We start from the raw sequence: 13,906 nt of genomic DNA on the forward strand, positions 1-13,906 counted from the left end.
AAAAATTAACGAAACTTATCTCTTAAGAGAAAATATCATAACAAGGCTGGGGTGGAAACAAAAGATGAAGGTTTAATCTTCCATCCTCAATCACTATTCTAAAAGTGAAACAAAAATGTAGCTTTCAACTTAGTGGAACACACATTTATTTTCATTCTTGGACTCATCATTTAATGTTCTTCAGGGCAGAAAGAGCCTGACCCTAACTAAGCAACACTAAAAACCTAGTGTGATCTCGAAAAAAGAAATAGGAATATTTTAATATTGCCAAAAAAAAAGCTTATTCAAGGATGCAGCATAAACCTTTCCCTGTTCTGCTGATAACCAGTACTTTGGTCCTTTGCAAATCGGTCACACGTTAAGAAGCTGGACACCCATGGTATTAGTCTGAGACAAAGAAACCCCACCACAGATCTTGAACCCATCTTCTCTTTCACGTCATATTTGGAGGGATTATCACCTAAGGTGAAGCACACCACAGCCAACAGCACATTCAGCCTGCTGAAGGCGGGATTTCTCAGAGAGGGAAAGGTCCACAACCAAGGTGTATGTCTTTTCTTTTTAACGAATCAGGCCCCTTCAGAAGGGAGGGTTGAATTTTCCTCTATCACTGTTAACACTAACGTGGAGATTTAAGGGGGAGGGAAAGCCAACCATTAAAGCCACAACTATAAATGTATTATTTAAATGTCTTATTTACAGTAGAGTAATTCAGACGCCTTATTATGTGACTTGACTTTTAAAATACTGAGCTACCCCTAATGCTCCCAACTTGGCCCTTTAATTTAAAGCAGATTCATTTTTAAAAGCAATAGCCATTTACAACCAAAAGAAAAGTCTGTAGATCTCTTATAAGTAGTTACGGTATGGTTTTTAAAATGTCTGTGCTCACTAGTTTTATTTATCACAGAAGAAGGAAGCTGAGAGACCAGCGTCAAATCCTCGACTTGTATTAATTCTGGGGAAAGTGGTGATTTAGGGGGCTTTATACACCCAGAAGAATCTCCAGATTCTTGTTTGCATTTCTTGCTGCGAGCCTTTCCTGAAGACAAAGTTGAGGATAACAGTGCAGGTTTCTGAATGTTGGCAGAACTGCTAATATCAGCTTCATTTTTTTTCTGACTTTGTGGTTTAGGTGAAATCTCCTGAATAAATAATAAAAAATTGATACTTTTATTTCAGTTTCTTCGCTGTAGTTCTTGTATTCTATTTTGATCTTTTTAAAAGCAACTTTAGTATTCAAAACACATTTTAAAGCAACACTATTTTCAGTACAAATGAAAGCTATTTAAAATGCATCACATTAAACTCTCGCTTGCAAAGGAGCACTATCAAGTATTTTCAGTATTCAGAACACCCTAATTTCTTACTATTTCTAATACCTGCATAAAAGCCTGAAATCAAACAGTTTTCCTCTACTCCCACTTAAAAAATTCAACACGGACTTCTTAGTTTCTCTTTCATATTCGGTAGACCAGGACTGCCAGTGCTTCCTCAAAATATAACTTAGAGAACACTGGGTTTCAAGTGTACAAGTACACTGATGTACAATCAGAGAGTATCTCGAGTTGGAAGGGACCCATAAGGATCACCGAGTCCAACTCCTTGCTCCTCACAAGACTACCTAAAACTAAACCATCTGACTGAAAGTATTGTCCAGATACTTCTTGAACTGTGTCAGGCTTTTGCGCTGCTATGAGCAAGCAATCCTCGTTCAGAAGACTGCAGTTCTAAAAGCAGATGCTAAGACAAAAAGTTCCTCAGGAAAACTAAACACAGATGTAATTTTTAGAGCAGAACCTGAAAAAGTTGATAATGCTCCTTTAAGGAATAGCTAAAAACAATAAAAAGTTTCCAAATACTGAATACACTCTCACACAACCCCTTTCAGTGCTGGGAGTCTGGATTTCACCACATTATATGTTTGTGCAAAAACAGGAAGAAATCACAACTTCTAGCACCACAGGGTTAGACAGTTTGCTAACTGTTGGGAAAAATGAGCAGATGAAGAGTTAAGACAGTTTCTGAAGGGGGGGGGGGGGGGGAGACAAAAACAAACACATAATGCAGCTTTCCGATTTCATCAATTTTCATCCTTCTTAACACATGTACTGAAGTATTATTTCAGACAACTAGCATGCATTGACAGACATTAGCATTATAGATTTTTTAACTGCATGTTCTTCCTACTTGACTGAATAAACTGTGCATGTGTTACAACCTGCCCAATAATGGCAAACTACAATATCTGAACATAATTTCTTAGTTTAACTTTCTTGCCCCAGTTACACCACACAGCACTGTACCATCTAATAAAACCAGAACAAAGTGGAAAGACCAAAGTAGAAAGATACTTCTAGAACATGTGCACCACTTTATCCAAACTAAAAGGTCACACTGATGATTTGAGGGTATTATTGGGTTTTGTTATAAATCATAGTTTTATTTTCCACTGGAACTTTCCATGTTCCAATAGAGAAGAAAAAAAATAAATGAAAAAAGGCAAAACAAAAAAACACAAGTGCACATTCTATGTTTGTAGAAGGGCATCCCTGAATGCTGCATGAATAGCTTGCTGGAAGCATCATGTAAAGATCCGGTGCAAAACATCCCATTCAGCAGGCATCAGTTCTACCTTGAATAACTCAATTACACATGGACTAAATGCAGTTTATTCCATGAACTGTAGAGAATACCTATGCTGGTTATGAGAGGTATTACCAGAAATTAATTAGAGTCGTAACTTGTAAATAAACAATTTTATTGGTCATCTTCACAGATGTGAAAGACATTACTACAGCATCCATTACTTTCAAATTACAAAGTTATTTAAACAAGATTAAAAAAATTAAATTAATATTTTGATAAGGTGCTTAACCTCTTAACAGGACAACTTAACATTAAAAACCTTAATGAAATAATGTTATTCAACTAATCAGGTCTTGGTCAAAAGGAAATATAACATGACATACCCTAATACAGTTAAATAAACTATCTGCAACTAATCGTCTGAGGTTTTGGGTTTAAGACAACTGTAAACTAAAAAGATATAAATAGAAACAAAATAAACTTCCATCAACAAAGTCAGTTTTCGGCTACTGGCCTGAATACTTCTACCATGTTCTGTACGACAGTATTAAAAAACCCTACAAGATATTTTACCCATTCAATTTTATAGCAGTGGCAGACAAAACCTCTAAGGAATGTCAGCTTTGCTACTGGAAAACTTTTTGGGAAGGTTTTAACTCGGCCATTTTAATTGGAGTATGGGAGGAACATAGTGAAAAAAGCTTCAAGCTCAAAAATTCTCCTCCCCACAGTTAATCATGGAAATGTTTGTGAGGTTTCTGGTTTTAGTTGGAAGCGAAGGAATAGGACAATTTGGGATTTTCGATGCCTCTTTAAAGGAGCTTCCTAAGTATTTCCAAAAATGAGGTTTTTCAGACCATTAGCATGTAAACAATCACAGAGACATCTTTTGTATATCTAGTCAATAAAACAGAAACAGCCGAGTTACTAAGAAGTAACAAAAAGTGTTTAGTAAATATGCACTGTAGTTTATACTGTTGCATACACAGTCTATGTAAACCACAAAGTCCCATTCACCACAATGGGATTCTGCATGGTAAGATTTACATTGTAATGATTCTTCCAAAAACAACATGCTGTAAGCCATTTCACAGTTTTTTGCACATTGAAAATATCACACACAGTAGCAATAAAAATCATAGCATCTTTAATATGCAAAAAATTTGAGAAATGGAATGTCATGTCAATACATTGTAAACCTTTATGCAAAATATCAGTCAATGCATTGACACCATAGTGGCTCGGTTCGCCATTACAGTGACAGCATTAAAAACAGAAAACCATGTTCCATTGACAAGACTCGCATCCAATGCGGTGCCAATGGAAAAAACCACAGCAATGCAATTATATATCAGCTCTAAAGAACCAGTACAACCAAAATAGCTAATAAGGGTTGGGGTAGGGACTGTTCATAGAGTGTGCCGGGGCTTAAGAACAGAAGTGCTCTTTTAAGAATTGCGGGCAGCAAGGCTGGTTTATACACATGCTGCTGTTAAAGAAGAATGAAAATGAATACAAAAAAGCTGTATTAAAACTACATTAAGGCTCTGATTTAAATCACTGGAAAGCAAAGATGTCCTGAATCAAGACTACTTGTTCATCCTTAGCTTGCTTTACCATGCTTAGGCATTCAGCCCTTTTAATATGCAAGATAATGCACAACTCGGAGTCAAGCAATGCCTGAACACAATGGAATAAGCCAAAGATAAAATGGCAGCCTTCAGGTCCTGCAAATGTGCAGGTTTAAAAATCAGACCCTTAACATTATTTAAAAGTTTCCTTTTTGTATTTATTAAAATACACACCCTTGCAAAATGTATGGCTCATTGAGCAGTTCGTAAAACACATACAAGCCTACAACACCAAAATCTTAACAACAGAAAAGAAACTTCTTTTAAAAGAAGTTTACAGGATGTCAAAAACCCTGTTGCAAACACAAACTTAATTTGTGTAAGGGCCTTTTCCTAAGCCAGTCATGGCTCCAGCTATAAGACTGGACCTTGGGTCACTGGTCTCCTCACAGTTGCTGCATCGAGACTTCATTTTTCTCTGTTTCCTGGGGTTTTTTTAAGGCCAAGTTGGACAGAGCCTTGGGTGGCATGGTTTAGTGTGAGGTATCCCTGCCCATGGCAGGGGGGTTGGAACTGGATGATCTTAAGGTCCTTTCCAACCCAAACCATTCTATGATTTTATGATTCTCTAAGTTTTCTAACAAAAAAGCTCATTATTGAAATTCAAGTCAACACTGTGTTTAGAGACAACTAAATTCCATCCTTCTGGCTCTGCCAGAAATGTAAACACAAGATCAATTTTCAGTTCCCTGTTATACCTGAAGGGGTAAATTTTAATGTTGTAGGTACTACATCTCCATGGCACACTCCAGTGGGAACTTTGCAAAAGAATCAAACTCTACCATTTCATACCTGCTCCAGGACTGGAGCTGTTTCTTTGTTGCCTTCCTTTTTTTCAGCACCATCCGCAACAACAGCTTTGGATGCCAATAAACCTTAGGAGAGAAGTTGCAAAGATTTATAGTTAGAAGCAGCTTGCAACAAGAATCTGTGGAAAACAAAGCAAAACCAATAAGACAAGAAATATGAGCTGCTTATATCTACAACATAATTCCCTCTGAAACAGCTCCCCATAAAACTGAACACGTTAAATTAGAAGAAACAAAAAGGTGAAGGTCATTCCCATGATGCTGTCCTTTCACAAGGGGCACTTCTCTGGCATTTCCACTGAAAAGACGAAAATCAACTTATAAATTGTAAAATTATGCCTCACCATCATTTTACAGCCCAAGCACTTGGGCTTTTAAACCAAGCCTATGATATGTAAGTAAGTTTTGAGGGATTCAAATTATTTAGAAGACTTTGCTATCTTTCCCCTTTCTGGTCTTTAAGAAAATCCCATCAGAAGTTGTATTACTACTTCTTAACACATACAGACCTTTCTTAGACAGAATGCAACAAAGGTTTTAATATTCCAATTAACATTGTCAGCAGTGGAGTTCCCCAATTACCTCAATAATGACACTGCATTGGGAGCAAATACATCAGAATCTGTCACTTCATTAATGAGCTCATACTATACCACTGTTACTACAAGAGGAAATCTGTAAGGCACGAGACAAACTCTGCTGCGGGCTAAGAGTATAACAACAGCTTCAGTTGTACTTCACACCGTAACTTCAAGTATGAAGTTACTTCAAGTATGAACTTCAAAGTATGAAAAGAAAGAAAAAGTTCTGTGCCGTAAGACAAAGCAGAACTGATAAAACCTAAAATACACAAATCTGAATAAAAGCTACTCTTTAATCCCTCAGAATGTCAGTGATGGAGGTGGAGAGTTAAAGTTCTCAAAAATAACTTCAACTGACAAATCCATGAGAAATTCCTATTGCTTTTCATGAAAAATTAGGTATGCTCAAAATTAATTTACAGCGCACAATACCCATGGAATTACAGATTAGGGAAGCCTGGGCTCTTGGGAAGCATGTAGGACTTTAAAACAAACATGCGCCCAAAACGCTGTGGTATTTTGTTAGAGAGCTATCACATTTCAGCATTCCACAATAAATAATGGGTGCTTTGTTTCATTTATTCTTTACGTTAGATCAAGTTATACTCAGTTTACTGGAAAATAGTTATGTTTTATTTAAAACTTTTTCAGAACACTCTGTCCATAAGAAAAGGTGTAAACTAATTGATTTCACAGCTAAATAGGTTAACTGAAAAGCAGAAGCTTACTTAGCCCTATTACACTACTATGAATAAAATTATCAGTTAAGATATGAATTCTGCATTAGGCCTCATAAAACATATAGGCTTTATGGACCTAAATAAACATCTATGACTCAAATAATCCAGTTTAAATCAAGTTGCAAAATTAGCAATGTTCTTCATATTGACAATCCTACACCTACAATAAAAAGAATGAAATAATTTTCAAACTTAAGTGAAGCAGAGTTTTAAACACTAAACAACAAATTACAGTCCATAAGGCAGCTTTTGTGGTTCTACAAACCACAGGCTGCCCAGAGCAGCTGCGGCTGCCTCATCCCTGGCAGTGTTCAAGGCCAGAGTGGATGGGGCTTAAGCAACCTGGTCTATTGGAAAGTGTTGCCCCTGCCTGTGGCAGGGGGTTGGAACTGGATGAGCTTTAAGGTCCCTTCCAACCCAAACCATCCTATGATTTTAGGACTATCATTTTAGCTTGATTTTCAGTGCTCAAAAAGTAAAGCCATGAAATGAACCTACATTCTGTCAAACCTGTGAACACATAACCCTTCTTACTTCCTTGTTTTCTACCTCTTTAGGTACCTTTCTAACCAATCACCATGCCTGTAGAAAGACAAAACAATTCCATAATCTCCTACAGCAGCAGGACTACAGTTCACCATCCTCCATCATTAACACCTAACAAATTAAGAACATGAGGTGGCATAGTGAACTAGAAACATTCTGTTCTGTAAGCTTGCTGCAGATGTTAGCTTTTAGGTATCAACACTGCAGAAGGAGATGTCGAAGCAAGCCTTCCAACAGAGACAACTATACTGTGAAGAAGACGTTAACACATGCTTAGCAGGAGACATCCTTCAACTTTGAGAAATATAATTTCCCCCAGTGACAGTAGCAGAAGAAAAATGAGTAAAGGAAGGAAATGGTAAGCAAAGAGCACCAGATGCAGCTGTGTCCCTTGTGGCAAAACAAGGAGAACCTTCTGCAACAATTACTGAATGCTGAATTGAAATCCAGAAGGCAGTACCCTTCAGACAGCCTATTGCTCTATTTTCCCAATACAGCTGTAAGACACTTAGTAAATGAATGTTTTCCTAACAGCTACAATGCTTTATCACTTTTTGGTAGCCATTCCGATGGGTACACCAGCATGAATCCCAACCTTCCCTCAAATCCAAAAATTCATGCCAGAGACACAAATGGCAATTTACAAGTATTTCAAAGCATAAGAAATAAGCAAAGCATGTAGCAAGGGAAAGTTTGATCATCAGCAGTTACATTTGCAAAATACTTCATTATATGCAACAATAAAAACAATTACAAGTTGCAAAAGTGCTATTTTGAGAACAGTTAAGCAAAGTAACTGCCAAGCATGACAAATTTCATCTTGTAATTAGAAGGACTACTTCATTTCCATTGAAAGTTAACATATTGTCTGCTAGTGGAACATGATTTCATAGATACATAGACACGCTGTTTTTAGAATGGCTGCAAGAGATGTTTACTGACTATGAAGTACAGTCTACATGACCCTGTCTGCCTGCTGTTATTCTCACAAAGCTCCTTAGGAAGGAAGAATCTATCCACAAGCAGATACAAATATAATTTCTAGGGTCACAGGTTTTTCACCTGGTTTAGGTATCTTCTGCTACTAGCTGTCAAAGGAAAGAAATTGATAGGGCTACATATATGTGAATGTACACACACTAGTGATACATATTTACAATCTTACACCTCTACTGCTCATGGCAGCGATTAAATTGGGATTTAACTGAGGGTGTATACAGTATGGGCAAAGGAACGTAGCAATGAGGCTGATAAATCAGACATCTGTTAACTAAACTTGGTACCAAATAAGAAGCCTTCCAGGAAAGAAAATCCTGGCGGCAGAATTGTCCTTACTGAAAGCTGCTTCCTTCATATCATATTCCATATTAGTCCATTTCATGTGTTTTCTCCTTTAGACTGAAGTACTGATTGAGACACTGAAACAGAACCACACTCATAAGAGAGCTAAGTGTCCTCCACTGCTGACTGATGAAAGGTTGGACCAGCCAAAACAAATCTGAGAATCTCATCACACAGTTTATTAATTGGGGGGTGGGGGGGGTATCTTATAGAAATAAGACTTTTCCTGTGAATGACAATACCCTATCTACTACAATAAACAAACAAACCCTCCCCTCTCATCTGCAGCACAGAGTTTTGCCAGACTTCACACAAAACTGTAGTTACTAGAATAATGAGAGGGATGTACTTGTATCTTACCATCTGTCCAAAGGCCCCTCTGCTACAGGGGGGGACTTCACAACTTTTATCCACTCATATTTTGAAATGCATCTGATAATTTCCCAGCACAGGTGCAAACACATTGCCTCATCCTAAGCAGTGACAGGATCAATGCCGACAGCACAATTTGCTTACTGGGAGGCATGGGGGAGGAGGGATACAAACTGAAATAGGTCTTTTCACTGCTAAGTCAATTTCTATTGATTTTTGGAATGAAATGTAATTATCTATTATTCCATTTCCTGTTACATAAACTGTATTCAATAGCCGTATACTTGTTCTCCGTTAACACCTCTGACTAATAAACATAAGAGAACAAATGCCTTAAGACACTGAAATAAAGTTTCAGATCTCCATTGCTTCAATTTGTAGCTAGGTTTGTACACTTTTAAAAGACAGACTGTAAACTCTTTCCAGCAACGGTTTTACTTTATGACAAACTGACAAAACATTTAGTTTTTCCACAGCCAACAAAAGCTTTACAGTGGTTATGACCCTGTTAAGGAGTTGGACAAACCCCAAATTCACATTAAAGTGGAGAAAATTGTGCAGCTAGAGTTAAAACCTACTCAAGAAATCCATCAGTTCAGGATGGCAACCTTCCTAAGAAACTGAAACAACCAAATCAAGTTTGAGACCACTCTCTGAAATCATGAACTATGTAGATTTTATTACCCTTTATATCTTCCTTTTAAATTCCTAACAAGTAAAAGACTGTAGTGAATATCTGCCTCATGAACATGCTTTTCTCAATCTGCTTCAGTACCTTAGATATAAACACGTGTATTTCACTACATTGAAAAGGAAAAAAGTCAACAACAAAAGTATTTTACCAGTGATCTTGTTAAGACGAGCTCTCTTTGCCTGAAATGAGTTGCCTAAATTACTTTTCCTCTTGTGTGATAACGTGCTCTCTGCCTGCACAAAGGCCATCTTTGGAACATCCACTACAGGAAATCCTACTATTAAACAGAAGAGAAATCTAATAAACTCACGTTTCATAAATACATAACAACACCCACAATACTTTAATATTTCAGAACTGCTATTTGAATACTGCTGTAAAGAAACTTTAAAACTATTAAAAATGAAAATTACACAATGTTTAGTATTACACAACGAAGCATTAGATGCAGACTACCTCAAAAATGCAATTTTTACTCAATAGGATGAGAAATCAGTATTAAAGACTATTAAAATGAACAAATTCTAATCATCCCACAGATAGTTTCAAACATCCCTGAATATGCATATATGACTCGTACTGGTTTTGGATTTTCTTCTTAGCACAAGATCAAGGATTACCTTACAGGTAACAGAAGATGCAGGAACATGAACCATAGCGTACAACAAAGTCATTTAAAAAACCCGTAGGTTCTGCTCTTCTTAGAGCTAGTAAGATTTTGCACAAGGAGTAAATGATGACCAAACTAGATTTGCCTGATAAAAATTGTTTCTGAACTGATTGTTATGTATCATAAAGTTATCATAACAGCAAATGTGACATCTTCCTCAAGAAATACTAGTTATGACTTAACAGCAAAACTAACAACAGGAGCTCGAGTTTAACATTACAGATAAGCCTACTTTTATCTTTTACAGAATTTGTTTTTACCAAATGTATCACTAGATGTAGGCTCCTCTTCCTTTTTTTGGACTTCCTGCATGATTGTAGAAGTTGAGGTTTCTTCCTTTTTTGAAGGAACTTTTAGCCATTTTCTGTCCTCTTTATCTTTATTGCTGTTTGCGCTGGTTCTAGGTTTACTTCCTGCTTTGTTCTTGGCTGCTGCTGCAGCAGCAGCTTTGACCAAAGCTATCCAATCCTCCAAAAAGGAAAAAATGGTAAGTATTAAAAAGTGCCTGAGATTCAAATAGAAAATACCTATAAACCCAGTGAAACTTCATCTAGAAATGTTCAAGAGCAGTTGAAATCCTTTTTATGGCTACTACTCAGAGAGTGATGAAATGAGTTTCCCAAATAAACTTGAAGTATGCCACATGGATAAAAAGCAAAAACACCTTCAAAAAAAACATAATGCATAGGATTCTGGATGCACATGTTCCCTGCTATCTATTTTCATGTGTCATAGCTGTAGAAACCCAGGAGCTCCCACACCCAGAAAACTGACTTTGTTCTTACCCTTCTGGCTGTGAAATGCACCAACTCCATTGCTGCTCAAATTTAACTATTATTCAAAACTACCGTCAACTCAAAGCATGGTCCACCAGAGTTCTTCCTGAATTCAACTGATAAAGCAGGGTAACTCTTATTTAATTGGATCTGTGTTTCTAGAGTAACTACAGGTAGCACTCTTTTTGTGTACATATTATAACTTTCATTGACCAACTTCAATACAGCACTCTATAATATGGCTGAATTTCACAATCCACACTGAAAGTAAAAAAAAGTGCCATTTTGAACAATGGCTTATTTGACCATACAGAAATGTTCCAGGAGTAAACAACAGAATATACAGCCCAAATTAATTTACTTTTTGGCATGTGGATGAAGTTTAGCCACCCAACAAGTCAGAGAGATCCAAATACTTCCAAGGCTGAGCCAAGCAATTTCCACTAGTTTGGAGTGATCAGACTCCTGCCTTACATCTCCTGAATGTCAGGGATCAATGTGATAGCAAAAATTTAAACTTGATCCTTTTTACCAAAGTAATTCTCCAGATTTTCTATGACATCAATGTACAGAATTTTTCCATGGAGAAGTTACATGTGGTATAAAAACCAAGAGTAACGTTCATCATCCACCAGTAAGAATTAAGCGTCTGAGTGGTTTTAATGATACTTAATTTACCACTTGGCAATTTGGCTACAAGAGCATTTGGAGGTTTGTATTACCCACATATAAAAAAAGGTTTCATAAAGACAATTTTTGCTTAGCTTCACATGTGAACTTTATAAATAGTTGGGGTATTTTCCAGCTGTAGACAGACTATATTTTATGCTGGACCTTCCTTGTTACGTTATCATATGAGGTATCTAAAGGATCTTGTTTTTATAAATCTTGTTTCAACAAAACTCTGTCTCACTCATTACACATTGTAAGTCTCCCTAATATCTAGTCTACTGAGGGTTTGGCTTGCCTTCTTTGATGTGTAAGAAAAGCATAACACAAAATACAAAGCATTACTTTTCCTTGTTTTATGCTTTTCCTTTCCCATAGCTCAATGCTTTTAAATCACTGCTTTACATAGGTTATGCTTCCACTTTGCATCAAGCTATGTACTTAGGAACACCAACAGCTTTGGTTCCTCCAAGACTAAGTGTTTTGTGTCCAAACCATCAGTGCAAGATGCATATGCTCAGTCTAGCTAGCAGAAGCAAAGTTTGGAAGTGCTGTGGCAATGCTTACACAACAGGCAACCATCAAAGTCATTTAGCGACGTGCCAGCCACAAAGAGCATGTTTAACTGCCAGCTGCATAGTCAACCAGAAATACACATACCTGGTTTTGGCCAGCCAAAACAAGCACACACATTAGCTCCAGTCCATCCAGAGCCTTGTCCATCCAGCAGGACAAAAAAAAAAAAAGGATTGAGCTATTTGTGCTGGTGAGGAGTTAGAAACACCTGAGAGAAGTCTTACACTGTACCCTGGCCAAGGGATGAAGAGGATCAGTAATATGTCTGGAGCTTGATCGTATAATAAAAGCGTGGAGCAAAGGAAATGCAGCCTGCATCAAAACACCATTTTTATTTTCAGTCAAGCTAAGCACCCTTAAGTCAGAAGCTTTCAGAAGACATCAAGCTTCAAGGAGCACCCTGAACTAAGCGTCCTGTTCCAATAGTAGCTTTCTGGTACAACACGAAGCATTTTGTTTGCATTGTATTTCATTGTTTGGATACTTTCCTTAGGACATGGAGCTTACAAAGGGCAGCAAGACACAAAACAATGAAGCAAACCAAGGTTAAACATCCAGAAGCCAGAGCAGTGAGACATTAATTACAGTGATGGTTATACTTTTTTCTGAATTAACATACAAATTTAAAGTCAGAGAAGGGAACCTTGAGCGGTGAATGGACAAGATTATCTCAAGAGGTCCCTTCGAACCTCAACAGTTCTGTGATTCTGAATTGGCTGGAAAGTCTGTGGGTCCATTTTTATTCTGGCTCCAAAGTGAACACATTCATTACAGTGACACAGGTAATTCCTGTTTTTCAGCCTTTAACTCTTGCTAACTGCTCACCTGCACAGCTCCTGATGTGCATGAACTATTCAGCACCTAAGATGCTAAAGGTGACTGTATTTCTTTTGAAGAGCACAGGAACTTGTCCTTCAAAAAGATGTTTGTGCCTTTTTCAGAATTTTCAGAAAGAAATAAAAAATGGGGAAATAACAGTGGGAGCCTAAAGCACAATGAATTCACAAATCTGTCTCGGTCACTGAGGTATCTGTCAACCACAACAGCAGGACACTAAATATCACAGAAACCAGTTACAAATCCTTAGTAGCAGGACTTTTCCCCAAAGCATTCAGTATACACAAAGCCAAGGGCCCAAATATGAACACATTAGAAATTAAGTAAAATAAACATCCTCCTAAGAGATGTTTTCCCTACTCCTCCCTCACGCCCTGACATTGTTCCTCTATTGGCTGTGGTTTTGTAACTCCGAACTAGTTACTCTGCACCATCCAGCCCGATTTCCCACTTCCCACAGGATCTCACTCCAGTGAATTTCTCATTTACATACACCATAAAAATATAAATGCACATTTCCTTTTTTATTCTCACTAAAGGTCACCTTTCAAGTAAGCTGAGAAAATTGACAGGAGAGAAGTTATGGGACACTGTAGTTAGAAGACAAAACATTATCCCTACTGAGGAAAACTGTCATTTTACTTATTAGATTCACTAAATCAAAGCACAGGAAATTGCACGATCAAGAAAGACATTAGTAGAAATTACCCACAGCCTTACACATCCATTGGCTAAAACACTTGTATTTTAAAACATTCCTTAAACCTACAAGATAAGAAGGCAAAACCAGAATGATTTCTAACATCCAACCCTTATACCAATAGCAGAACGCACGCACACTCTTCCACCTGCCTACAACCACCACCTTTGTGCTTATCTACAGTACTAAAGATTCAGCTGGTTTTCCTCTCCTGACACCTCACAACTCCCAGCTCCCACACACTCATACATACACACATATAAAATATCATCAATCTATTGACCGGCTGATTCCACAGCAAGCCTGGATTCCTCACCTTCACCTTTCAATTCTAAACAGTCTGCCCCACCTACATCTTGGCTCACATTGTCTCCT

At 37.5% G+C, this 13,906-nt stretch overlaps 1 protein-coding gene across 8 annotated transcripts in view; it reads right to left on the minus strand.

Moving 5' to 3' along the window:
- PHF20L1 (PHD finger protein 20 like 1) overlaps window positions 1–13,906 on the minus strand; it is a 52,758-nt gene that overhangs the window by 25,164 nt on the left and 13,688 nt on the right. For 5 of the 8 annotated variants that reach the window (XM_057429801.1, XM_057429799.1, XM_057429805.1 and 2 more), the window contains exons 7-11: window positions 12,079–12,132; window positions 10,234–10,441; window positions 9,452–9,580; window positions 5,013–5,095; window positions 893–1,145 (exon numbers count right to left, since the gene is read on the minus strand). In XM_057429801.1, the coding sequence (XP_057285784.1) occupies window positions 893–1,145; window positions 5,013–5,095; window positions 9,452–9,580; window positions 10,234–10,441; window positions 12,079–12,132 (727 nt within the window). The remainder of the gene's footprint in view (window positions 1–892; window positions 1,146–5,012; window positions 5,096–9,451; window positions 9,581–10,233; window positions 10,442–12,078; window positions 12,133–13,906) is intronic. The other 3 variants (XM_057429803.1, XM_057429802.1, XM_057429806.1) reach the window with 1 other exon arrangement.

Source organism: Pezoporus wallicus, unplaced genomic scaffold (assembly GCF_028554395.1).
Source record: "Pezoporus wallicus isolate ANWC-B61680 ecotype Strahan unplaced genomic scaffold, APGP_CSIRO_Pwel_v1 contig_7545, whole genome shotgun sequence".
In the NCBI taxonomy this organism is placed as follows: Eukaryota; Metazoa; Chordata; class Aves; order Psittaciformes; family Psittacidae; genus Pezoporus; species Pezoporus wallicus.